The sequence below is a fragment of the Ammodytes marinus genome (assembly GCF_949987685.1).
Source record: "Ammodytes marinus genome assembly, chromosome: 19".
NCBI classification, from domain to species: domain Eukaryota; kingdom Metazoa; phylum Chordata; class Actinopteri; order Uranoscopiformes; family Ammodytidae; genus Ammodytes; species Ammodytes marinus.
The window spans coordinates 6,013,908-6,039,474 of NC_137223.1; the positions used below are offsets into that span (position 1 = coordinate 6,013,908).

Consider the following 25,567-nt stretch of genomic DNA (forward strand, 5'->3'; position numbering starts at 1 on the left):
GAAATGCAGCCTTCGTTTCACGGTTTTGAAGGCTGCATCAGATGTATCCTTCGCAGCCCAACATATCCCATGATTCATTGCGTTTTTTTCAGAGATGGCATACAATAAAATAAAAAATAACAAAACAGCAACGTGTTGCTCCATCTTCTTAACTTTTATCTTAATTTATTTTTTGCTTGTACTTTTTTTTCTTTTCGTCTGGTAGGCAACTCCTTTTTCTTTTTTACTCTGTTGACAAGGCTGTTTCCGTTGGCAGCTATCAGGGTTGCTAGGCAGCACAGGAGCGGCGAGTCGTCACGCAAGGTAACGGCTTGTTACACAAACCGGAAATGCTCGTAAACGGAGACCTGCGGAGACCGTCCCGTTTAACAACGCTCGTTCGGCCCTGGTTCGGTCTTCGAATCGGCCTTCATAGGCTATAGCCTTCATAGACCGCGAGACCGCGTCCTACCAAGGAGGCGGTCTCTGTAACGGGATACAGCCCATGTCTATGGTCTGCACCATGAAGCAGAAACGCCACAGAAACGTCACCGGTGAATGGATTTTTGAAGCTCGGTCCCCGCGAAACGGACCATGTTGAAAAAATACACGGGGATATAATGCGACCCAAAGGATATTATGGTAGATGAGTTAAGGTTGAAAATCGGCGAATTTTCCCTTTAAAGCTCTCCATTTGTAGATGATTTGCCTCACGGTGGACAGATGGAGCTGAAACTTTTTAAATTAATTGATAGCTGTCCCTAGACAAATGTGCAACATCACAACTCTATTCCTTAGATCCTCTGAGATTGTCTTTCCCTTTTAGCATGTCTGACCTGTGTGGGTTCACTTTGGTGAGCCTAAACTGACCTGGTTTGATCTGTAAAATCTAGTGCCGCCCAATTTCTTCCCTAAAGATCTCTCATTAAATTGGTCCATTTCATCACTCAATTTGGCCCATCTGATTGTGTTTACCTGCTCCATTTAAGCAATGCAGCTCAGGGTTCACAGACTTTTGCACATACAAAACATACAATACATTTAATCTGTTTAAACAATTGTTTTCCGGAAAAGAAAAAATTTGAATTGAAAAACAAACATCTGTTATTTAATTAAAAAAATACTGATATTGATAAAATTAATTAATAATGGTTAAAATAAATACAATTCCAATAGGCTCAAGGGGTTCACATACTTTCAAGCAGCACTGTAAAATAAATACATCTGAAATCTGAAATGGACGACTCTCTAAACTGCATTTCCCTGTTCTCATTCTCAGGTGAAAGCTGTTGTGCTGGACCCAAGAAATGGTTTTAATGTTGATCGGACTCTGACCAAACAAGATGTCCAAAAACTTGAAGAGGTGAGGGTGCCATGCCGTAATTCCGACGTCTCAATGGTCCGAAATATTTCCCATTAGATCGACATGCCACTATGCCGACAGTTCAATGTTATGAAAACGGAACGCATTGGTCCGAGGTGCCGTTTGTCCGATTATTCAATAAGGCGGCGCATTAGGCCGAAGGTCCTATATTCCGACTATATAGCCTACACAATCCCTGGAGTTTCTAACTTTCTCTCTCCTCTCTCACGCTCTCTCTTTCTCTCCTCTCTCACACTGAGCACCAAAATACAACCTACTAACCCTCCCTAACCCTTTTTTTTTTAAGTTTTGCGAGGAGCACCTTGAATGTTGCATTTGCCGTCGCACATCTCGCCCCGGCCTTCCTCATAAAGTAGCACAACTGGACTCACAAAACTGCGAGACCAACCCAACAAAACGGATAACGAAACAAACTTGTGATTATGAAACCAAAAACACAAGACGGTGTAAGTTCCAGCAGTGCACATCGTCAAGCCATACAGTTGCTGTGGGCTTGAACTGTTACAAGAGGTGAATTTATATAGCCCACGGTATACAAGGATTCATACTTTCCTCGTAAAGAAGTAAAGTGAGTCAAATGGTGAGTTAAAAACAAATCCAATTTTCATATTTAGTAGCTGTGTGGGCCTGTGTTGTTTTAATGTGTTTGCAGTGTGCTTTACTAGCCTAAATAATTTATACCTTATACCGTCTACATAGCCTAGTGTGTGTGTGTGTGTGTGTGTGTGTTCGTTTGTGTGTGTGTGTGGGCATGCTGACCTCCGCTCACTGTCCATGGTGCTGAAACACCGTTTCTCTCTAGGCCAATAGGTTATATTTTAGTGCTTAGTGTGTGAGTGTGTGAGAGAGAGAGAGAGAGAGAGACGGCACTTCGGACCAATGCGTTCCGTTAGTGGCATGTCGATCTAATGGGAAATATTTCGGACCATTGAGACGTCGGAACAATGAGGCGTCAGAATTACGGGCAGGCCCCGAGGTGAGATCCCTTGTCCCTGTGTTAGATTACTTTCTGAACCCATTCCTTTCATGTCTATAAGTATGTTTAGGACTGAGCAATTATAGGCTATTAAGAAATATGATCCTTGGGACAGGTAACCACTATGTTCTGTAGTTATATTGGTAAAGTTAATATGTACATACATTTTATACTCAGTTGGGTCTACAGTGTAGTTGAATTTGGATGTTGACCCAAATTGTTTGTTTCCTTAATGCAAAAACCTAGTGAGAGGCTTATAATACTGAGGCCATAATATTCAATTCTTCATGTTTTATTACTTCATTAACAAAATTGATGGTAAATGCTTTCCCAACATGAAGTTCTAAGATTTAGTTTATAAACATTATCGACACTGGATATAACATTTTGAAGTACAAAAGCTCTATTCTTAATGTATTATCTCCATCTGAAATATCTCTTACAGCTGTGTCTGGATAAACTCATGGAAAAGAGCAGCCCGTCCCTCGACACAATCAAAATGCAAGTGTATTTTGATATGAATTACACCTCCCGGCGTAAGTGTCCCTATATGAACTGACCTCTGGTTTTAAATTGCTGACTTCTTTACTCAAAACATTATGAGGGAGCAATGTTCTGTTTACTAGGTGAATCTGATGACAAAGCAAGTACACTGTGTGTGTGTGTGTGTGTGTGTGTGTGTGTGTGTGTGTGTGTGTGTGTGTGTGTGTGTGTGTGCGCGTGTGTGCGTGCAGGGGAGTTCCTTGAGGAGATCCACCGTTCGATGGAGTCCAGGCTGAGCCCAGTGAGCAGAGAGATCACGGACAGCAGGGCCAAAAGTCGTGATGAATTAGATGCTTTGTACCGTAAACTCATCACGTACATCCTGCTGCGCTCCAGCATGGGCTCGCCTACAGACATCCACATCGTCAAAGAGGCTACAGGTGTCACACACTAACTTCTTCTTTCACTTTTGGGGGAACTATATTAAAGGTGCTGTAAGCGGAATGGTTCTTTTAGCTAACTTCCTGTCAGTTACTGCAGTTAGCAGTCCCCTCGCTCGTCCCTACGTCACCACATTAATGCACTGCGGTCTTCAAGCAGACATTGGGAAGGATTTTTACCTGCTCCGCCATTGTAGGCGCATAAACATTCACCCATCTGTTGCTCTGGCGTGCACCGGCAGTGAGACCATGAGTGAGACGGGTCTCGGTTTGTAGTGTTCTCTCTTGTGATTGGATAAAAATTTCGGGATCCTCCATTAAGTTTGTTTGCCGATTACATGCAGAGCAGCTGACTGAGAGATGGGCTTTATGAAACGCGCACATTATGTAAGTGATCACTGTATGAATAAAGAGCGATTTAACACCCGCTTACTTCACCTGTAAGCCAAAGTAAATTGAGTGACAGCATTTAACCAGCTGAAATGCAGGGAAAAGATTGCATTTACTTGAAACGCCTAACATTAATCCCTGCACACACATTGTTCATGTAAGCCCCTTTCACACGTGCAGCCTTTCCCAGCAATGTGCCGGCATGTGATCAGTCAGATTAAATGTTTCCGGCAAATCTGCATCTGCAATTTCCATGCTCAAGACCTATACATATTGCTGGGAATATGAAGGGAATGCTTTGGTGTTAATAAGTTGGCAAATGGCCGGGAAGGGCCCGTAGTTACATCCTTACGTCCATGTGACGAAAGAGGACGTATTTAATCTGTAAGTCGTTTACAACAGCAGCAGCGCCTTGAAACCACAACGACCAAACCAACGTCTTTAGTTTGGTAAACTCCATTCTTCATTAATGGCGGAAAATTTGAAAAACACCAGAACAAGAGAGCTGCTCTCTGTACGTGCAGGTGACGAGATTGTCCGTCAGCTGCCTGGACCTATTATAAGAAGGACGGCGTATTAAAACATGGCACCCATTCATTTCTATGAAAGCTGCTCATTGGCGCAGTGCAACATCATGGAAAACATTCCTAATTCTTTCTTCCTCGTCAAGGACATGTGAAGTGGCAGCGGGTGTCCGTGAGTCCGCCCTGGACATATTATAAAAATGACACCATATTAAAACATGGCACCCATTCATTACTATGAAAGCTGCTCATTGGCGCAACATCAAGGATCGAATTTCTTCCGCATCATGGGTTCCTACACGCCCCTAGCGCATGACGCACAGTGTACGTTTCACGACGTTCCGGATGTAGAAATATTCTCGTTCTCTAGAATTGTAAGCTAGAAGTCGTAGGCCCCACCCCTCGGCTAAAACTGAAAATAAAACGGCTAATAAAACACTTGAGGTGGCGTTTTGAAAAGAGAAAACTTTCATTTTATTAGTACACGGTTTAAAGATAATTCTTATTCCTGGGGGCCTGGTCAGCTGCCTCGATCAAGCTTCTTCTTCTTGGTGATGACTTTAGCAGTGTAGGTGTAGATGCTACTAGGCATAGAACTGCCCTCTTCTGGACATCCATCTCCACTGTGGAAGGTGTCATAATCAGAGGCCACGGCCATGATGGGGGAAAACACCACATAGCGTTCTAGTTAGCAGTTTCCCCCATGTTGGGCGTGGCCTATTTCATGCATCGTAGGGGAAACCGCTTCCCAGTGTTCCATTCACTTTGCATTTACATTGCATGAGATTTTTCCCTAGCAAACAAATTTAAGAAGAACATGCTTCTACGTATACGTATAGTGGCTTTCCTTAAATCTACGACTGTCATCTTTTTATACGAGCTGTTTGTGTTTATGAAATATTCAGGAATTTTCAATATCAAGTCTTTTTTGTAACTTCTGAAACTGTTTGTTAACCTAGGAAAAAGCCGTGATCCGTTAAAAAGGAAACGGTGGACAAGAAGAGAAGCGCTAGGATCAGTGACCTACGTGACAAAAGTGGAGGAAAACTTTGAGACCCTGACTCTAAATACACTTCTAGGTGTAGTAGAGGGCTTTAGGGTATGAGGCTTTAGGGTATGAGGCAGGGACTTAGGTCCATTCATGAGAAGTGACTTTGGGGTCGGTACTGTTTGCCGCGGGGATAAACGAATCGTGTTTGTCATCAATCACTGAGACATAAAGTGGAATCTTAAGATGTCACTGGCTGGATTAACTGTTAGCCTGCTGCTGCTTCTATCAGCAATAAGGAAGAGGATTAACGTTGACAGAAAGCCCGGATGGATGTAACTTTAACAAACAAGTATGGATTTTAGGCTACATGAGGAGAACAGAAGAATGCTAACATTAGCATACATTAGGTATGAGTTTTGTCTCGATATTGAAAATTGCTCAATCATTTTTAACACAAACAGCTCGTATCGGCAGACAAGAGTTGCGGCTTTAAAGAAAGTCATGTGTATTTGTGAATCATCCAATACAAAGTGAATGGAACGCTGTGTAGTGTTTTCCCTTACGATGGGCGTGGCCTCTGATTATGACGCGTTCCGCAGTGTCTCTATTACCGGCATTGACATGTCATGTGTGAACAAGCGCAACACTGGAATGTTCCGGGATGGAGCTGCATGTGTGAATAGTGAAAATCCCTAGTGGTATTTTCGCGGTAATTTACTGGGAACGATGTGTGAAAGGTGCTCCCGTCTACATTTAAGATGATGATGATAATTATTATGAGTGAACTGCATGGTGACTCTTGACTTGTCTGTCCCTTTTCCCAGCTGCCCTGCAGAGCATCTTCCCTCAGGCTGAGCTGGGAGCCTTCATGGTGCTGTTAAAGAAGGACAAGGAGCAGCAGCTGATTGAGCTCACCATGATCGTCACAGGGATCCGCCTCTTCAACCAAGCCAACAAGAAGGGAGAAGAGGAGGCCGACCCCCATCAACTAAGTACAGCACACCAGCCTACTGACAAAGCATGTAGTTTCAGAACAGTGTTAAAACAGGCACAAACGCCTTTATTCATACGGCTAATACATAGAAAAAAGTTAAAAAAATACGCAAAATCAGTTTTATTCATGTAGCCCAATATCACAAATCAACATTTGCCTCAGTGGGCTTCACACTCAATACAATACACAATATGACTCCCTCTGCCCTTAGACCTTAAGCTAAGCACATAAGGTTGTTAACAGGTATCTGTTGATAAGAGGGTCTGTAGCAACTAATAATGCAATAATGGCTCATAACGGCTCATAATGTAATTATTTCAATATAATAATAATATAATAAGTTCATAAAGTAATAATCAGCTCATAATGTAATACAATTACGGTTGCATAACGTAACAAGGGCTTTGCGCATAATCATTGTAATAACGTATTACATTAAGAACTTTATTGATACCGCTCATAATGTAATAACAGCTCATAATGTAATAACAGCTCATAATGTAATAATAGCTCATATAGTGTGAAAAGTGTTGCATTATCATAATTTTTACTTCTGCCATCCCTGCAGGAGTGGAAGGAAACACTTTCACCTGTGTCTGTCTGTCAGCAAGATCACACATTTCTGCAAACATGGTGGAGCATTAGCCAACTTAGATGCCATATACAGTGAGTCCAATATGTATTTGATCCCTTGCTGATTTTGCCGGTTTGCCCACTAATAAAGACATGATCAGTCTATAAATTTATGATAATATGTATTCAAACATGGAGAGACAGAATATCAAAAAAAAAATCCAGAAAATGAACCTAAGGAATATATATTAATTGATTTGTATTTCATTGAGGGAAATAAGTATTTGATCCCTTAGTATTCATTAGGAGTTCTGGCTTTTACAGACCAGGTAGACACTCCCAATCGACTTGTTACCTGAACTGAAGCCACCTGTTCTCACTAATCACTCGTGTGAAAAACACCTGTTCACAGAATCAGACAATCAGACAGATTCCAAACTGTTCACCATGGGGAAGACCAAAGAGCTGTCTCAGGACCTCAGAGTCAGGATTGTTGATCTCCACAAAGCTGGAATGGGGTACAAAAAGATTAGCAAGGTGTTGGATTTGAAGGTAACAACCATTGGTGCAATTGTAAGAAAATTTAAAAAGCATAACATGATCATCAACAGACCTCGGTCCGGTGCTCCTAAGAAGATTCCACCTCGTGGGGTAGCAATGATTCTGAGAACGGTCAAAAATCATCCTGCAACCACTCGGCAGGAGTTGGCAAATGACCTGAAGGCAGCTGGGACCACAGTTTGCAAGGAAACAATAGGCAACACTTTGCGCAGCAATGGGTTAACATCCCGCAGTGCCCGAAAGGTACCCCTTCTCAAGAAGGCACATGTGGACGCGCGCCTTAAGTACGCCAATGATCACCTGAAAGATGAACCAAGTTATTGGGAGAAAGTTATGTGGTCGGACGAGACCAAAATTGAGCTTTGTGGCCTCAATTCTACCCGTCATGTGTGGAGGAAAAAAAATGCTGCTTATGACCCCAAGAACACTGTGCCCACCGTCAAGCATGGAGGTGGAAGCATAATGTTTTGGGGGAGTTTCTCCGCCAAGGGTACAGGGCCACTTCACCGCATCACTGGGAAGATGGATGGAGCCATGTACCGTACAATCCTGAAGGACAACCTCCTCCCCTCTGCCAGGAAGCTGAAAATTGGCCGTGGTTGGGTCTTCCAACATGATAATGACCCGAAGCACACAGCAAAGGCAACAAAGGATTGGCTCAAGAAACATCACATCAAGGTCATGGAATGGCCCAGCCAGTCACCGGACCTCAATCCGATCGAAAATCTATGGAGGGAGCTGAAGGTCAGAGTGGCCAGGCGACAGCCCACCAACCTTCATGATTTAGAGAGGATCTGCAAAGAAGAGTGGGCCAAAATTCCACCTGGTGTGTGTGCTAAACTTGTGGTTAACTACAAAAAACGTCTCACTGCTGTGCTTGCAAACAAAGGCTTTGCCACTAAGTATTGAGTGTGTTTGGTCAGAGGGATCAAATACTTATTTCCCTCAATGATATACAAATTAATTAAAATATATTCTTTAAAGTTATTTTCTGGAATTTCTTTTTGATATTTTGTCTCTCCATGTTTGAATACATATTATCATAAATTTATAGACTGATCATGTCTTTATTAGTGGGCAAACCGGCAAAATCAGCAAGGGATCAAATACATATTGGACTCACTGTACGTTACCTCCGCTCCCAAAAAGTGTCAGGGGCCGTATTCACAAAACATTTTAAGGCTAAGAGTAGGTCCTAAAGTGCTGATTTAGGAGTAACTCTCAAAAATAAGGGGCGTTTCACTCCTAATTTTAGGACTCCTAACTTTTTAAGATAAGTGTAATTCACAAAGCATTTTAGCGCTAAAACTAGCTCCTAAATCTATGAAAAGTCACTAAGAGTAAATCACAGACAACCATTTGATGGCATTTTGGAGAGATTTAATGCTAGTGAGCTTCACAAAAGGTACCTTAATAGCTGTAAGGGTTTAATGATCTTAGTAAAACTATATTTAGAAAGTATAGACACATTTATATTTATTATATTTATATAAAAATATATTTATTAAGTTCCTTTTCCAGCAGTTGCTTTGGGTTTACGATGCACTGAAAGTTACTGTTGGTGTCACGTTTGGGTTTAATTTGTTACTAGAGTAGGCCTATATGTGGCGCTTCGCACCATCTCCTCCATTCCACAGGTCCGCTACTGTATAGTTGCGCGTCTCGCCTTTTTCTTTCCGCATGCAATTTACGATTTTGCCGGCTGTTGTTTCTAAATTGTGAATTTCCTGGTGTGTCGCTGTCTGACTATTGCTGCATAGTCCGCCGTTGAGAGAAATACAGTGAGAGTGCATGGCGTGCAGCTGTTCAATGAGGATATTTTTTCCGATTCAAATCATTGTAAAATCTCAAATTAATAGACCTATGTGGCGCTATTGTAGGTTAATTGTGAACGAATGTGTGGGAAACCCCTGCAGTATCTTGGTTACATGTTAAATCAGTGTCACTTGTCATTAATTGCATATAAAAACTCTTTACTTTAATACAGCGACACAATATGGTTATCTCCCACAGTGTTTCTATCATAAATTCACTCTTAGCTCTCATTCCCTCTCAGCCAATCACTGTGGGCATAGAAGGTATGAACATGACATCATCCATAGCAACGGGGTCAACCCCGCCCTCCAGTCTTACCTTAGGAGTCCAGTGGCGTGGCGTGGGTTTTTTTTTTGAGGAAGCCAAGTGAGACAACACCTTTAATCTACATGTTTATTGGAAGGTGGGGGACAGAAAAGAGTAGGCTACGTCGCAGCTTGTATTTAATGTAACTACAAGAGCTATTATAGCGCCTGGTCACTTTACCAGGATTTACACACGCCTGTAATCTGTCCGACACCGCTCGCTCGCTCTCTCTCTTTCTCTCTCTCTCACTCACTCACTCACTCACTCACTCACTCACTCACTCACTCACTCACTCACTCACTCACTCACTCACTCACTCACTCACTCACCTCCTAATCATCTTATTAAAATATACATTTTATTATAAATGCACCCCCCCACCTTGACCGGAATGCACAACTAACCGCTTAATGCCCCATACAGATTCGAATTCATTCACAATATAATTAGGAGACGTTTTACGTAGGCTATTTTAAGTTTCACGTTCACGTGAAACACGACTCACAATCAGTTAGGTGCTTGACATACACACATACTTTCTATACATCCTTTTCGTTTAAGAACTAGGCCAAATGTTCATTATACAACACTACTTAAGACAACCCAGAACAACTTCAGTGGATACCAATGCAACTTAATCCAGGCAATCCAGGCATTCCCTCTCAGCCAATCACTGTGGGCATAGGAGGTATGAACATAACATCATCCATAGCAACAGGGTCAACCCCACCCTCTAGTCTTACCTTAGGAGTTCCTCCCATTCCTTAGTAAAAGTTGGTCTTAGCAGCTTTGTGAATAGGTTTTAAGAAATGACTCCTAACTAAGAACTTTTAGTGCTCCTTAGGAGTACTCTTAGCGCTAAGATAAAATGTTTTGTGAATACGGCCCCAGAACAGCAAGAATCACACAAGTACTATAGTACAATCTAAAGAGTGCAGTTTAAAGAGATATGTTTAAAGCCTGCAGCGGAAGTGTAGGCTTACAGCTGTTCTGATGTCAATGGGGAGCCCATGAGGTTTGCTGTAGCGCCACCACCAGGCAAGACTTTGCATTTACATACATAATTGTCTAGATTTTGGTCAATTCTTACCTTGACGTTGACCTAAATGCATGTACTTGAGCATTTGTGATCTCAAAGGTGTCACTTAATGATTGGGCATATCCACTTTAGTTGAAAATTATACCTTAAATGTTTAATTACATTACATGGTTCTTAAATTATGAGAGTTTTAACATTATACCCAGCGGAATGGAGGCCATTTTGGATTTGGCCTCTCACTGCTGTCCGCAAAGGTAAAATCTGACTTCCCTCAACATCTGAAAATAAACCTTATGGCATGTACTTACCATGGTAGAAATGTCATGCTTTTCTCAAAAACGCAAAATTGTTGTGCTTATCCGCTGTACTATGAGGGGTGTACTCTTTTGTTGCCAGCAGTTTAGTCATTAATGGCTGTGTGTCGAGTTATTTTGAGGGAACAGTAAATGTACACTGTTATACAAGCTGTACACTGACTACTTTACATTGTATCAAAGTGTCATTTCTTCAGTGTTGTCCCATGAAAAGATATAATGAAATATTTGAAGAAATGTGAGGGGTGTACTCACTTTTGTGAGATACTGTAAGTGAACACTCTTTCCTTCAATACAACCTGACGAAGAATATTTTTTAATGCCAATTTATTAAAGGCTTTAATAGGAAACCATCCAAAGGATATGTGTCCAATCACGATCCATGCTGTACTCCTCCTTGCATTTTGGCTGAAGAGCTGCCTGATGTTGGATGCAAGGCCACTATTACATCATCCAGCTGCTTCATATAACCTACAAACACTTATGCAGCAGTCTTCATCCGTCAGCATATTTTTTTAGATTTTCTTTTTTTGGCATTTTTTTATGCTTTTTATTAGGGGTGTAACGGTACACTAAAGTCACGGTTCGGTACGTACCTCGGTTTTGAAGTCACGTTACGGTACAGTACGGTACGGTACGGTTCATAGTTAAGGGAGAATGAACAGCTTTAGCTGTCAGTAACTAGCTGACAGTATGTAACATACAAATACAATGCATAACAAATCTAAAAAGAATACTGCTGCAATTATCCAATAAATAAAATACTTATTAAATACTAGTGAAGGTGCAGCATGAACTAAAATTGCAGTGAAAAAAAAGCCAGTGTTAATGCTCAGCAGGCTCTGTAAGCTGGTATGTAAAAAAAGGGTATGTCATCTTTAAGGGTATTGTTGACTTTAAAAAATATATATATTACTGCAGCTCTCTTAAGCTCTGAAGTGCTCTTATAAATATAACAATTATCAAATAAAAGTGCAACTGCAGCATTAATTAAATGACAGCTTATGTATTTTCAGTATAAAAAAGCAAATACTGTCTGGGTTTGCACAGCTCGATTTTCTTCACAGTAACGGTGACCTGGATGGTGCCTTTTCAAATGCGTATGCATGTTCGACGTGTTGGCTCCCTTTATATGTCCATAGCCTACATACATAGGCGATCGCGGTGAAACAATAACCTGTGTGCCGACATTGTTCCACACGTTTATCACTGTTTTCATAATTCTACTGGAATCCGAAGTTATCCCTCAAAGGGGATTTGAATGACAGGGGTGCGCCTGCGAGCTCCGGTTTCCTGTTGACTTTCGCCATGCAGTTCACTCTCTGTTTGATAGCACTGTATAACATCTTTATTTGCACTACTCATAGACTGTAGAAGAAAAGAGGGGTAGCCTACAACTGCTAGTAGGGATGCAAACGGAACACTTGAGCGGAGAGGTGTGTATCTCCTGCTCTGACCGCAGCTGGGAGGGGCTGCTGCGCAAGTGTGTCAGTGCTCTGGGACGGGGGAGCTTATGGCCTCGTTTGAGATGTCGCCGTCTTGCTAAGACCTGCGCAATTATGACGCTCGTCTTGCTGAGCGCACAGCATTTATGCAGCATTTTTGTTGTGCGCTCAGCAAGACGCGCATCATAGTTGCGCAGGTCTGAGCAAGACGGCTCCAAGTCGAACGAGGCTTATATGTCCATGCGGGGGAGGTGCCTCGGAGGCAGCCGCTGCTCGTTTAGAAGTAAAGAGCGATACATGCTTTAGTCTCCAAAAGTCACCAATAACACCAGAAAAAGTAGCTAGATTTGTCGCTAGTCGCTTTTTTGAAAAAAAGCTGCCAGAGGGGTCTCAAAAGTCGCTAAGTTAGCAACACTGCACCCTCATGCTGTGCTCACCATGGACATAACAGACTCTAAATCGCTGGCTGCTACTGCGCACGTGCGAGCGAGCCGGAGGCTAAATGGTCCGGGGGGAACTCCGACGACAAGTTTTAAGTTCCACACCGCAAAACAAGCCTGTACATTCGCCATATATTAACGCTATGTAGGCTACGCCACAAACGGACCGCGGTCCACCTCTGTAACACCAAATACGTGCCTGTACCGTCACGGTACGGTACAAATACGTGTATCGTTACACCCCTACTTTTTATTGATAGTGTAGAGACAGAGTTGAAATGGGGAGAGAGGGGAGTGACATGCAGAGAACGACCGCGGGCTGGAATCGAACCCGGGTCCGCTGCTGGCCGAGGCCCATGGGGGGGACGCCCTACCAACTGAGCTAAGGGCGCCCCCCTCCGTCAGCATATTTTAACATTCCACCAAAATTCTTGGTAGGAATGGCAGGGATAGCTCTCTGAACAAGTTGGAAGCTCTGTTGAAGGTCCCCAGCATTGTCATATCCATCAACAGGCAATACTGGGTAATGGTTGACAGTACGATCAAAGGCAAATTAGGGCTAGCAATGAAGGGAGTGTCAGGGTCACCATGAAATATATGTTTTGGCACTGTAGGACATGCAAAAGGAACAATATCAGAGTTTCCAACTTGGGTTAGGGTTAGGGTTAGCCAAAATGCCAGGTGGATTACAGCATGGATCGTGATTCGACACATATCCTTTGGATGGTTCCATATTAAATACATTCATTGTAAGAAATAAAGTGATTTGAGGGATCACTGGCACAGTCACTGATCAATGGAGTCCCCTTGACTTTGTTTTTGTTGGCAACTATAATTTATGATCATGTATTATCTATACATATTGTTTAGTTCAATTTATTTGGACTTATATTTTTAATTTGGTGTCCTGACAGGCTGTGTTCACATTTGAAGAGCTTTTGAGCTGGTTCATGTTGTCCATGACCCCCATATGTCTCTATATAGCTGGTAGATATTGGGTTCCCTGCTCAAGCTGCTGCCCCCATGACCCGACTCCCGATAAGTGGTTGAAGATGATGATGTTGATATTGTGAGACTAATTTGATGTTTAGATCTCTAATTTGATTTATTTTGTGTTATTGTTCCAAAGTTCCAAAATAAAATAAGTTTGACTTAACATGTATTTAACGTAAGCAGTTGGAAAATAATGTTTAAAAGCCTTTGTTAAATTGGAATTAAAGACCAACAATAAAAAACGGCAACATTTTGACTGGAAGGTCTTCGTCAGGTTGTATGGAAGGAAAGAGTGTTCACTTACTTATTTTATAAGAACAATTTTAAATGTGTTTTTACTGCAGGAGTTATTTTTAGTTATTGTAGCAAAGAAAATAAAACTACATGAACTACAGTCCCCCTCCTTCTTCCGTAATCCAACCTCTTCTCCTGCCAGCTTTTGAGTTGGTTACTGTAGTGCCACCTATGTACAAATCATAGTCCAACACAAAAACAGATCTGACAGAATCTGCCCAAAAGTGCATTCTAGTTGTCAGTGTGTGCAGTTTTGGCCTTTATACCATGGATTTGACCTGATGAGGCCTTCAACAGTTAGGCTTCTCTTCCTTTTTATGAGGCCTGGCACTTATTGGGAGCAGAGGTAACGTATATGGCATCTAAGTTGGCTAATGCTCCACCATGTTTGCAGGAAATGTGTGATCTTGCTGACAGACAGACACAGGTGAAAGCGTTTCCTTCCACTCCTGCAGGGATGGCAGAAGTAAAAATTATGATAGTGCAACACTTTTCACACTATATGAGCTATTATTACATTATGAGCGGTATCAATAAGGCTCTTAATGTAATATACCTTATTACCTTATGCGCATAGCCCTTATTACGTTATGCAACCGTAATAGTATTACATTATGAGCTGTTATTACATTATTAGTTGCTACAGGGTCTCTTGAGAATGAGTGCCCCCCACTCCATTAGAGTCAGAATGTTATAGGTTGTTGGGCTTGTGACGCTAAGGCAGCAGAGAGATCCTTTTTCTTTCCCATATTGCTTGAAACATGTGGCCTTCTTAATAATGTGGAACGTCCTTCTTAAGTAGTTTTTCCTTTGATTGGGCTCACATGGCAAACTAATTATCACAGGTGTATGAGATTAATTTCAATGATCCAAGGCATCCTGAGACACAATATCATACATGAGTTTAATTGAAAAACAAAAAATTTAAAGTTTATGACACTTCAATCCAATTTGCATAATACTTTGGAACACGGTGTAAATATAAGATACTCATTAAAATGTAACAAGAAAGAAATCATCATGGGCCCCTCAACTAGAAGGGAAGAAATACAAAAGCAAGTGCAACAACAGCATTATTAGCTCTGTCTAAGGCCCCCACACAGATACGGGAATAAGCTTTCTATGTGTAAATTCTATAATGTTCATAAAAAGTAGCTATCCATCCTTTATCTGTTGGAATGGGTCCCCCCCCGGGCCGGGCCCAGCAGCAGACCCGGGTTCGATTCCCGCCCGCGGTCGTACTCTGCACGTCACTCCCCTCTCTGCCCCCAAATCAAATTCTGCTTAGGGCCCCATGAAGGCTTGGGCCAGCTCTGAGGCGAAATGTGTCTGTTTAATTTGCAAGGAAAGTGTTGCCGTGAAGAAGGATTACAATTTACGAAGACACTATGAAACTAAACATCAGAGCAGCTACATGTCCTGATAAATGTGTTATTTTTGCAAAGTGGCCCGGCCCTTCGTAGATTTTTCTGTATGTGGCCCTCAGTCAAAAAAGTTTGGACACCCCTGCTGTAGACAGAAATAAAATGTGGAGATACGCTCAGACTTGAGGATAAAAATAGCGGCGCAGCCTAGTTTAGCGTAGCCTAGCTTTCCCACTTCATTGTACAACTTCCCCCGGGCAGAAATACCCTCATAAACTCTGAGGTTTAAATGAAGCGTGTCGGTTTAGATTGAGCAGCGGACCTTATAACCAGCTACATTAAGAGCCGCCGTTCCTTTTCTTTGGTGATTTACGGGACAACAAGCCGCCGTTGTTAATGTTACCTGAGTAAACACTGCAAGACTAGTTAATTCACGTTAAATTATGCCATGAGCTCCTCGAGGGCTAAAGTGTATGGTGTCTTGACATCCTGGTGAGAAAGCAACAAACTATGTTTATTATTTTTGTCTGTAATAGTTTTTTTGTGGCGTTTGCGGGTGGGATTTAGCCATTTCTCTGACAGCCTTTGAACGTGAAGACGTTCCATCAAAACAATTCCCCCCAGCACTATTTTGCACGGACACCGCTGCTGCTTCCCAGGCTTAGCCCCGCCCTAGATGATTGTGATTGGTTTAAAGAAATAAAAACAGGCCAGCCCAGTTTCCCCCCGGATAGACGGCTCTAAATAGAGTGGATCCAGACTATACTACTTGCTGTAGTTTGGTCTGGCTTTGCGAGACTAGTCTGAATCACAAATTCACCAAATATGGCCCAGGCTGATACAGATGCTGGGTGGAGGGAACATAAAACTACTATAACATGCCACAAGTACTACATTAGCGTATCACATAAACAATACTATAATGTATCAAATAAGACATTTACTATGTTTACATATTTAGAATTTAGTTAATTAAAGTTGGATGCATTTTCAATCCAATGTCAAACTGCTTCATCGGAATAGGTTCTCTTTATCACAAATGATTAATACTGCATTTGGTAAATATGATTCGTCCTTCAACATTCTCTCCACAGTTCCCGCAACTCTTTGTGAAGCTCTTCCAGCCACCATTGAAAGCATAGAACATGAGCTGAGTGTAACTCAGAGTTTGGCATGGAAGTACACAGCTGTGCTGGAGAAGCTAACACAGCCAAACTGTCAGCCTGGACAGTGTGATGTGTCCAGTATCCTGCTCAAACAAGTTCTCTACAATGTCAGGCAGCACGAAGCTTTCCTCAAAATGTTACTGGTGAGCTAATATGCTTTGTGAACATTAGGTATGTTTTAAGGTCACATAATATGTACATTTTCAGGTTCAAAATTGTAATTTGTGTTTCTACTAGATCCTGTCTTCATGTTGTAGTGCCCAAAAAAAGCCTTTATATTTCTCGGAGTGCCATTGCTAAATCTCCTCTTTTCTTTAACTTCTGCCTGAAACGCTCTGTTTTAGAGCCTGTCTCTTTAAGCCCCATCTTCAAGAATGCCCAGTCTGCTCTGATTGGCCCTGTTTGAATGTAACTACCCTTTATATTCAGGGGTATCTGGGGATGTGGCTTATCACAAGTGGAGGAAGTGCTAAGTTAGGTTGGTAATAGGGGGTCGTGGCTTCACCCCTTGTGAAATCATAGGGGGAGGAAAATGTGAATGGGATGTTTTACAGCTTTGATTGATTGATTGATTGAAACCTTTATTTATTCAAACTCGAAAAGGCATTGAGGTTCCCCTCATTTACAACGCCGACGAGCGCACACAACACAACAACAACAATAACAACAGAGTGACAGAATAAAACAGAGAAACACAAAATCCTAGCAAGATAAAAAAGATCAAAAGAAATAAAAAATTACAATAAAAGAGCTTAAAAAATTAATTCAGTTAAAACAAATGCAGTGGTGATGGTGAAAATCAGAAATCATAGATTTAAAAGAAGAAAAAGTGGGGAGAATGGTCATATTGAAGTTGCTCTGAAGGGCATTCCAAGAGGTGGGGGCACTATAGCTAAAAGCAGTTGTTCCCAGCTTAGAGTGAACTCTAGGAACCTTTAAAAGCAGCAGCTCACTGGATCGGGTATTAAAAGACTGAGAGTTCCAGTCGAGCATAGCTGATAAATAAGGTGGCTGTTTACCAATTAAGGATTTAAAAATAAATAAAAACCAATGTAACTCACGTCTTAATGACAGGGATGTCCAGCCGACTTTTTCATACAGGGAACAGTGATGAGTTTTAAAAGGATCACCTGTAATGAATCTAAGGGCTGAATGGTACACCGAGTCAAGGGGTTTTAGGGCAGAAAGGTGGAGCCACTATACCCTTAACCGTATAGATGGAAAACAAAGAGTGCATCCATGAAGTGGTTAGAACCTCTGTGATGCAGTGTTAATTTCGTTGACTAAGACTGACGAAAAATATTCGTCTACGAACCTTTTTCACGGACGTAAACTAAATAAAAACTAAATAAAAAGGCAGATAAGATGACGAAGACTGAGACGAATATAACTGACACTATAGTCTACGAATAGGAATGAGATGAAACTGTTACGGCGGGACGAATGGAGAAGAGATCCAATCAGAACTACTCTTTTTGTGGGACAAGTTGGGAAGAAATCCAATCAGTGCAAAGCAGCGAATGCAACCCTTTGTCGGTGAAAATCGACGGGAGACCTCGTCAGTGTGAGCGGGTGGAGTGAGCAGCTGTGCAGAAAAACTGCGGTTTGATGGACAAAAATGATAGTCAGGGATATCCTGCCCGTTAACGTTGTCTAGGGGAACGGCTAAGTTCCGCGATCTGTTTGTAGTAGGCTATGTCTCGAGCTTGAATACACAGAGCCATGTCCCCAAACTGACTGTGCAACTACACTCAACAAAAATATAAACGCAACACTTTTGTTTTTGCTCCCATTTTTCATGAGATGGACTTAAAGATCTAAAATTCATTCCAGATACACAATTGTACCATTTCTCTCAAACATTGTTCACAAATCTGTCTAAATGTGTGATAGTGAGCACTTCTGCTTTGCTGAGATAATCCATCCCACCTCACAGGTGTGCCACATCAAGATGCTGATCTGACATCATGATTAGTGCACAGGTGTGCCTTAGACTGTCCACAATAAAAGGCCACTCTGAAATGTGCATTTTTTTGCTTTATTGGGGGTCTGGGGACTCAGAACCAGTCAGTATCTGGTGTGACCACCATTTGCCTCATGCGGTGCAACACATCTTCTTCACATAGAGTTTATCAGATTGTCAATTGTGGCCTGTGGAATGTTGGTCCACTCCTCTTCAATGGCTGTGCGAAGTTGCTGGAGACGGCTTATGGTGGAGAAATGAACATTCAATGCACGAGCAACAGATCTGGTTGACATTCCTGCTGTCAGCATGCCAATTGCACGCTCCCTCAATGCTTGTGGCATCTGTGGCATTTTGCTGTGAGACAAAACTGCACATTTCAGTGTGGCCAGTGTGCATAAACATCCCGGAGAGAGAAGAGATAACACCTCCAAGGTCGGTGTGGGGAGCCGAATCGAGAGATTGCGAATTTGTTTTGAGATTGAGACTAGGCGCTGGAATGTGTAGCCGGTTTTAGAGGCACTGGTGGTAGTAAATCCAAAATAGCCGAAATCCAGTGGCCTTTTCACGTGCCTATGGTCTACCCATGTCCACCCAGATTGCATCCACTTTTCTAATAAGTCCGGGAATCACTTCCAGCTTGCGATTCACCTCGCATATTACTTGAGTCTATGCATTGATAGCCCGGCACAAGCCCTCAATGACGGGCAGCTTTTCAATATCCGGATGTGCTGCCATCGCCTTCTTAACATTGCGGTAGAACAGGAATCCGCCAACTCCAAACAGCAGGAACCCTGTTACCATAATCCCAATAACGTAAATATCTTCCACATCCTCGATGGACATTATTGCCAGACACATCGGGTTCCAACTCCCCCACGCGTCCCAGGTGTATCCAGCAGCAAAGGTTCCATCGGGACAGGGGGCTTCTCCTTTGCCCACTTTTCTTGTTGAGAAAATGTTATCCATTGCAGAAAGACCCCAGCTGATCAGATCCATAATTTAGGTTTTATACACAGAGAGGCTCAGAGATTTAGACAGAGACCGCACAAGACAGAGAGCAGAGCAGGGAAGATAAGGTGTCGGGAGGGAACAGAGTATGTGACCGACCGCCCTCGTTGAAGTGCAGAGAAGAAGAGGGATTTTTGCAGCTTATTTAAAGAGGACCTATGATACTTTTCGACTTTTATGACCTATAAACGTTGTTATAATGATTTATAGTCATGTTTAACCATACTAGAGTATCAAATAATTACGTACATGCATTTCGACGTATTCCCTGCTGACCGTCTGGGGTGGCTATGCAGAGCACTAAACACTATGGCAGCCGGTTGAGCCGAACTCGTTCAAATTTCCGGATTGTTTCTGTCACGCTCGGGTCGTTTCTGTCATGTTTCCATGTATGGTAATGCTGCCGCTCAGGCAAGCTCTGGCTGCATGACCCCAGCTTCCTGAAAATTTCCCGCTGCTGGAAGGAAGGTAACCAATCACAACGGAGTGGGGTTTGCAGCAGGGGGGGAGGGGCGGAGAAGCTCAAAGCAGTGTGTAGAGAGAGACTGCTGTGCTCGCTAGGATAAGAGGAAGAGTGTCCCGAAAATCTACATAGTTTTTTGTGATGTGATTCGTGTCAGGTTGCTCTATAGCAGTTTTTAACAATAAATGAAGACCAGAAAAGTGGTATAATAGGAGATCTTTAAGGAATTCAAAGAAGGCAGGTGAAATAGTCAATGTGTTCTGTGTTTACCACCAGGCGGATGCCTGTTTATGTGCCAAGCATGTTGAGATCCTGCAGACTGAGCTCTCGTCCCAGATGAATATGCTGAAAGAAACTGTCAAGTCAAAGACAGCTGTACCCACGGCAAAAGTTTTTGTAAGTATTTTGGTCACTGCAATTATAAAAATGACACATTTTAAGATTAGGATATGTAACTTGATCTAATCTCTGTATTCCAACAGATAAAGGATGGATAGCTACTTTTTATGAACATTATAGAATTTACACATCTACCTTTACCTCTAAAGTTCATTCATCTACATGTATCTCATTTGCATTATCTGTACAGAAAACAGAAATATAGTAATTACATTTTTTGTATTCTAATTTCTTATTACTATACATTTGTTGGGGGTACTTAACACTACTATTTATTGGTGAATCTTGTTTCCATTGGGAAATGTTACTAGTGTGTATTTCTCCACTTTAGAGACAGAGCCTTTAGTGCACATCTACTTGTATGTTTGGCAGAAGTAAGGTGCCTGGTGTTTCACTGCCATTTGCCTCAACTACTTTTTTGTTTTGCTTCTGCGTATGTCGTCTTTTTCATTGTATTTTTTTCATCAATCGCAGCATACTGTACTTCATTTTTCACAGACACGTGCTTTAGTTGTTCTACAGCTTAATTCTCGTCATTCCTGGTATTTTCTTTCAGCCATTGTTTAAGGCCCTGTCAAAGCTTTGGTCAGAACTTCAGGATGAGGCTGAGCTGCTGACCACCCTCCATAACATCACGCTCAATCTGCAGCCCTTCATCTCCTCCCAGACCAACACTATTTCTCAAGCTGATTTGGACGGTCTGTTGGAGGCTTCAGAGGTGAAGACAGATGAACAGAGAATGACTGAATCCTCAGGTATGGCTATATAATATATATATAGGGTATAAAATCACTTTTTGTCAAATCAGTGAATATCTCCTCATGATCTGCTAGCTCTCTGTGCTGTTGGTAAACTGAAAAAGAAATCCAGTGTTGACACAGCCTAGGCTCTGTAAACAGCTATGTTAACAAAGGATATTCAAACAGAGGGGGCCTTTAATTTCCCAAATGTCTTACAGAACTGGACCCCAGAGAGAAAAAACATCTCTCAACTGATCTCATGTAATGTAAGAGTGTAAATGTGTTTGTTTTATCCTCATTGTGCCTTACAGTTGGGCGTATTGTTCCAGCTGAGATGGAGACACAGGAATGGCATCTGCCAGAAACAACTGCCAGCTTTAATGAGCTACCGCTACAGTATAACGGAGTCTGTGCCTACACACTTGTGAACAGAGATGGCTTTATACTTCCAGGTATTGTTCTTATGATAAACCTATGTGCCACAAGAAAAGATACTTCAACGGTCCTTCTTTATCAAATACATGTATATAGATACAGACAAACAAAATAGGTTGCATGGCGTGTCATCTGACCACATGTAAAGGCGAAATGGTTTATGGTCCACTCAAACGTGGGACAAAGTCTGCTGTCAAAGGCCAAATCCTGATTCTCTCTTTTGGCCCTATATACAGCTCTGAAAAAAATTAAGAGACCACTCCAAATGTTTAGTGTATCTCATTTTACTATTTATAGGCAAGGCAAGTTTATTTATATAGCACAATTCAGACTCAAGGCCATTCAAAGTGCTTTACAGGGGCAAGATTAAAATACACAACAGAAAAGTCTTCAGACTTGATTTAAAAGAGCTGAGAGTTGCAGCAGAACTCAAGTTCTCTGGGAGTTTGTTCCAGAGATTTGGTGCATAAAAACAAAAAGCTGCATCTCCTTGTTTAGTCCTAACTCTGGGGACTGTAAGTAGACCTGTCCCAGACGACCTAAGGGCTCTGGACGGCTCATAACGTATCAGCAGATCAGATCATTTAGGGCTTTATAAACCAACATCAATATTTTGATATCAATTCTTTGAGTTACAGGAAGCCAGTGTAAAGACCTCAGAACTGGGGTGATGTGATCCAATCTTTTGGTCCTGGTGAGGACTCGAGCAGCAGCGTTCTGAATTAGCTGAAGCTGTCGCATCAACGCGCAAGTTAAATTTTTTTTACTTTTTACGCTCCAACGCGTGACGCTTAGCCGCGATAGCCAATCAGCTTGGAGAATGACCCGACTTCGCGGACATCGGCACGGTGGGAGGACAGTGTACACAGAGGCTGAGAAACACCGAGGAGGAAATGTATTTGCGGGCGGCTGGTGCTGTAGGAAGCCGCTCGGGGTTAGAAGACGTGGGAAAAGTGAGCCAGGAGAATGGGCTTCCTGGTTAATTCATGTGCGGCTGTGCTTTAGCCGATAAACCAAGTTAGCACCGGTCGGATAGCATTAGTTAACTCACCCGGTTGTGTGCGACCACCACCTCCATATACTGAACCCAAACATAACGGCTAAGTCTGGGGAACTTTCACGACAAGTACAGCAAAGCACCGGTGTTTATATCTACGCCAGCCACGATCCCCTGTCACATCCAGGTAGGGTAATGTAGGCTACTTGTCTTTATTTTGTACTGCCGTGAACACAATGCTGCTGTAAATGTGTTTGGTATGGTGCTGTCTTGCTGTTTGTGTTCATTTCCGAGCGGCGTGAATCTGCAATGTTGTTTTAAGGCTATTTGTTCCGTTCAGTTGCTGTTTATTTGTCTTTTGGCACAATTGTTGGCCGTGTTGTTGTTGTTTTTGTTCGGACATGATCGCTGTTGTGTCGGGTCGGGTCTGATCGCAGCCATGGTTGATTAGGGGAATAAATACAGTCATATGAAAAAGTTTGGGACCCCCTTCTAATTTTGGGGATTTTTGTTCATCATTAGCTGGGATTTCAAAGAAGCAAATTCCTTTTCATATATGACATACCTTATATGTGCAATATGCAATAGGCATCATAACAAAATTTGACTGGTGCATAAATTTGGGCACCCCAAAAGAAACATGACATCAGTACTTAGTTGAGCCTCCTTTTGCAAAAATAACAGCCTCTAGACGCCTCCGGTAGCCTGTGATGAGTGTCTGGATCCTGGATGTAGGTATTTTGAACATACTAAAGCGATCCAGTTCAGTTAAATGTGATGGCTGCCGAGCATGGAAAGCGGCGATTAAAACTTGTCTTGCATGTGCTGTGAGCGTATAAAGCCGGTAAATGCACAGAGACGGCTCGGGGCGAGTCGACAGAGACAGTGAGCGAACAGCACTGGCTGCGGCAGCTACGTGACTATGGTGTCATCGTAGCAGCGAGACAGTGCAGCCCACTGATAAGAGGAAAAGCACTACACAACAGACTCCAGGGAGGGTTATTATCACTGCCCTGAACAATGTCCTTCTGTTTCTTCGTAGCCTTGTCGGTGCTAGTTAGCTGTGTGTTAGCTTGATCTTATCCACTGTTTAAAGTCACTGGTAGGGTGGTGTCGTTCCCACATAGTCCGTTCACTTCCAAGTTCACTTCTAATCGATTAATTTTTGTTTCCAGTGCTGTAATCCTCTGTAGGAGTATTTGATAGTCCTCGTTTGATAAGGGAGGCATCTTGCTGCTAATTAGCTTTAGCCTAGCTTCCAGTCAGCACAGGCTTGTCCTGTTAGGCATCCTCACGTTCTATTGAGAAGGTCGTACAAATGTACAAAAATGCCTGTAGTATCTATAAAAATAAAAGTAAATTACAGTCCCATTTATTTGTATGTATCCAGGAGCTGCTGCAAAATGTATTATCGAGGAAAAATAAGAATGTAAGCAAAATGTGCAAGTAGAGGAGAGAGCAAGCTGAAGAGCGTCTGCACAGTAGTAAAGCAGGAAGCATAGGCATATGTTTGAGTAAAATGAACATTTTGGTTTTATAAAATAAACTTCTGACAACAGATCTACCAAATTCCAATACATTTTTTGTCCTGAAGAGTATTTTCAATAAGTTATGTAGAGATGAAAATTTAAGAAAAATCCAGACTGGTCTCCTAATTTTTCCCGGAGCTGTGTATACTATCTCTTGCCCCTCGAAACAGACTGTCAAGTGGTAGAGGGTTGAAATTGTTCCCCACGTAATCAGCAGCCCCATTAAAATCCCACATTTTGAAAGTTGGCTTTTATACCTAAAGTTTTAAACTTGAATTCCTAGGTTGTTTGAATGACAGAAATATGTTAGGAAAAATCTTAATGAGCGCAACACGTAAGCATGTATTATTTCATAAGTAGCTCGTTTATCACAAAGCAGACCGACCTGCCTTAGGCTTTCTTCTCGTTCGCCATCTTTTTGCTGAAGTTTCACAAAACCTTTTCTGAGATTTCTCCTAGCCCTTTTGTTTGGAGACACACTAACCCTACACCTTGAATGTGCAATCGATCCATCCATCCATCAATCCATTAAAGAAAAAAAATGCTTTTGCCTTGAGCTCCCTGGTCTACAAGGCTTTCCCATGGGGCTGAGTAGTGTCCTACCTCCACCCTTTTTCAAAGAATTAAGATCCCTGATATTTGACAGAATTGTATAATTTTGTGATGTTTGCGTGCACAATACATAGTAGAAATTGGGATATGTATATAATGTGCATGGGACACATTTGCTCATTTGTATCCATATACTGTACACAACCATATTATTTTTTCCCTCAAATACATTTTTTCAATAACATACATTTTGTGTAAATGAATACAACATGATGCGTGTTGTTTGGAATCTTTTTCAGGTAATCCACACATTGGAGTCCTCAAACACAAGGAGAAGCTCTATGTTTTTAGCTCCAAGGAAGCTGCCTTGAAATTTGCCTCTGGTCCAGACGACTTCATAGCAGAGGTGGCAGAGAAAGCCAAGTACGCCCCTGAACTCATTCAACTCCTCAAACTCCACCAACAGTTCACCTGCACCAGTCCTAACACTGAGGTCAGCCCAGCCGCCTCTTTCATGTTCAGTATTCTCAAAGAGCATACTTCAGTTATACAGCCAAACAAGGTCCTTATTTTTGATTTGACAGGGAGTGTGATGTAAACTTAGTTGTTGCCTTGTTCTTTTGCAGATGCAGCCAGCAGATAGTTTACTGGTGCCCGTCACCAAGTGTGACAGCGGCACACAGACCAGCATCCACCCACTGGAGACAAACATTGAAAAGTCATACGAGTGGAATGAGTGGGAGCTGCGAAGAAAAGCTATCAAACTGGTGAGCAAGAATTATTTTTGCTGTGGACTGGAAACATTTGGGTTTGACACCAAGATATGAATATGAGACAATAGATCAACATTTCAGCTTTAATTTCCAGGTATTAACATCTGTATCTGATACACAACTGTGAAGAAAGCATTATTTGTAAAGGAACACCACATTTTTAGGTGAGCAAAACTATTGGAACCGATGGACTTAAAATAAATTAAAGTAAATAATACTTAATGTTTTGTTGCA

The 25,567-nt window shown here is 42.0% G+C and overlaps 1 protein-coding gene across 1 annotated transcript in view; it reads left to right on the forward strand.

The window, feature by feature from the left end:
* The window catches only part of cfap206 (cilia and flagella associated protein 206), a gene marked incomplete at both ends in the record, with an annotated part of 33,442 nt that overhangs the window by 6,125 nt on the left and 1,750 nt on the right, over positions 1-25,567 (forward strand). Inside the window, 10 exons of the mRNA XM_080048416.1 lie at positions 1,259-1,342; positions 2,785-2,875; positions 3,074-3,262; positions 5,992-6,159; positions 16,400-16,614; positions 20,185-20,304; positions 20,864-21,062; positions 21,359-21,499; positions 24,860-25,053; positions 25,187-25,327. Of these exons, the coding sequence (XP_079904542.1) occupies positions 1,259-1,342; positions 2,785-2,875; positions 3,074-3,262; positions 5,992-6,159; positions 16,400-16,614; positions 20,185-20,304; positions 20,864-21,062; positions 21,359-21,499; positions 24,860-25,053; positions 25,187-25,327 (1,542 nt within the window). The remainder of the gene's footprint in view (positions 1-1,258; positions 1,343-2,784; positions 2,876-3,073; positions 3,263-5,991; positions 6,160-16,399; positions 16,615-20,184; positions 20,305-20,863; positions 21,063-21,358; positions 21,500-24,859; positions 25,054-25,186; positions 25,328-25,567) is intronic.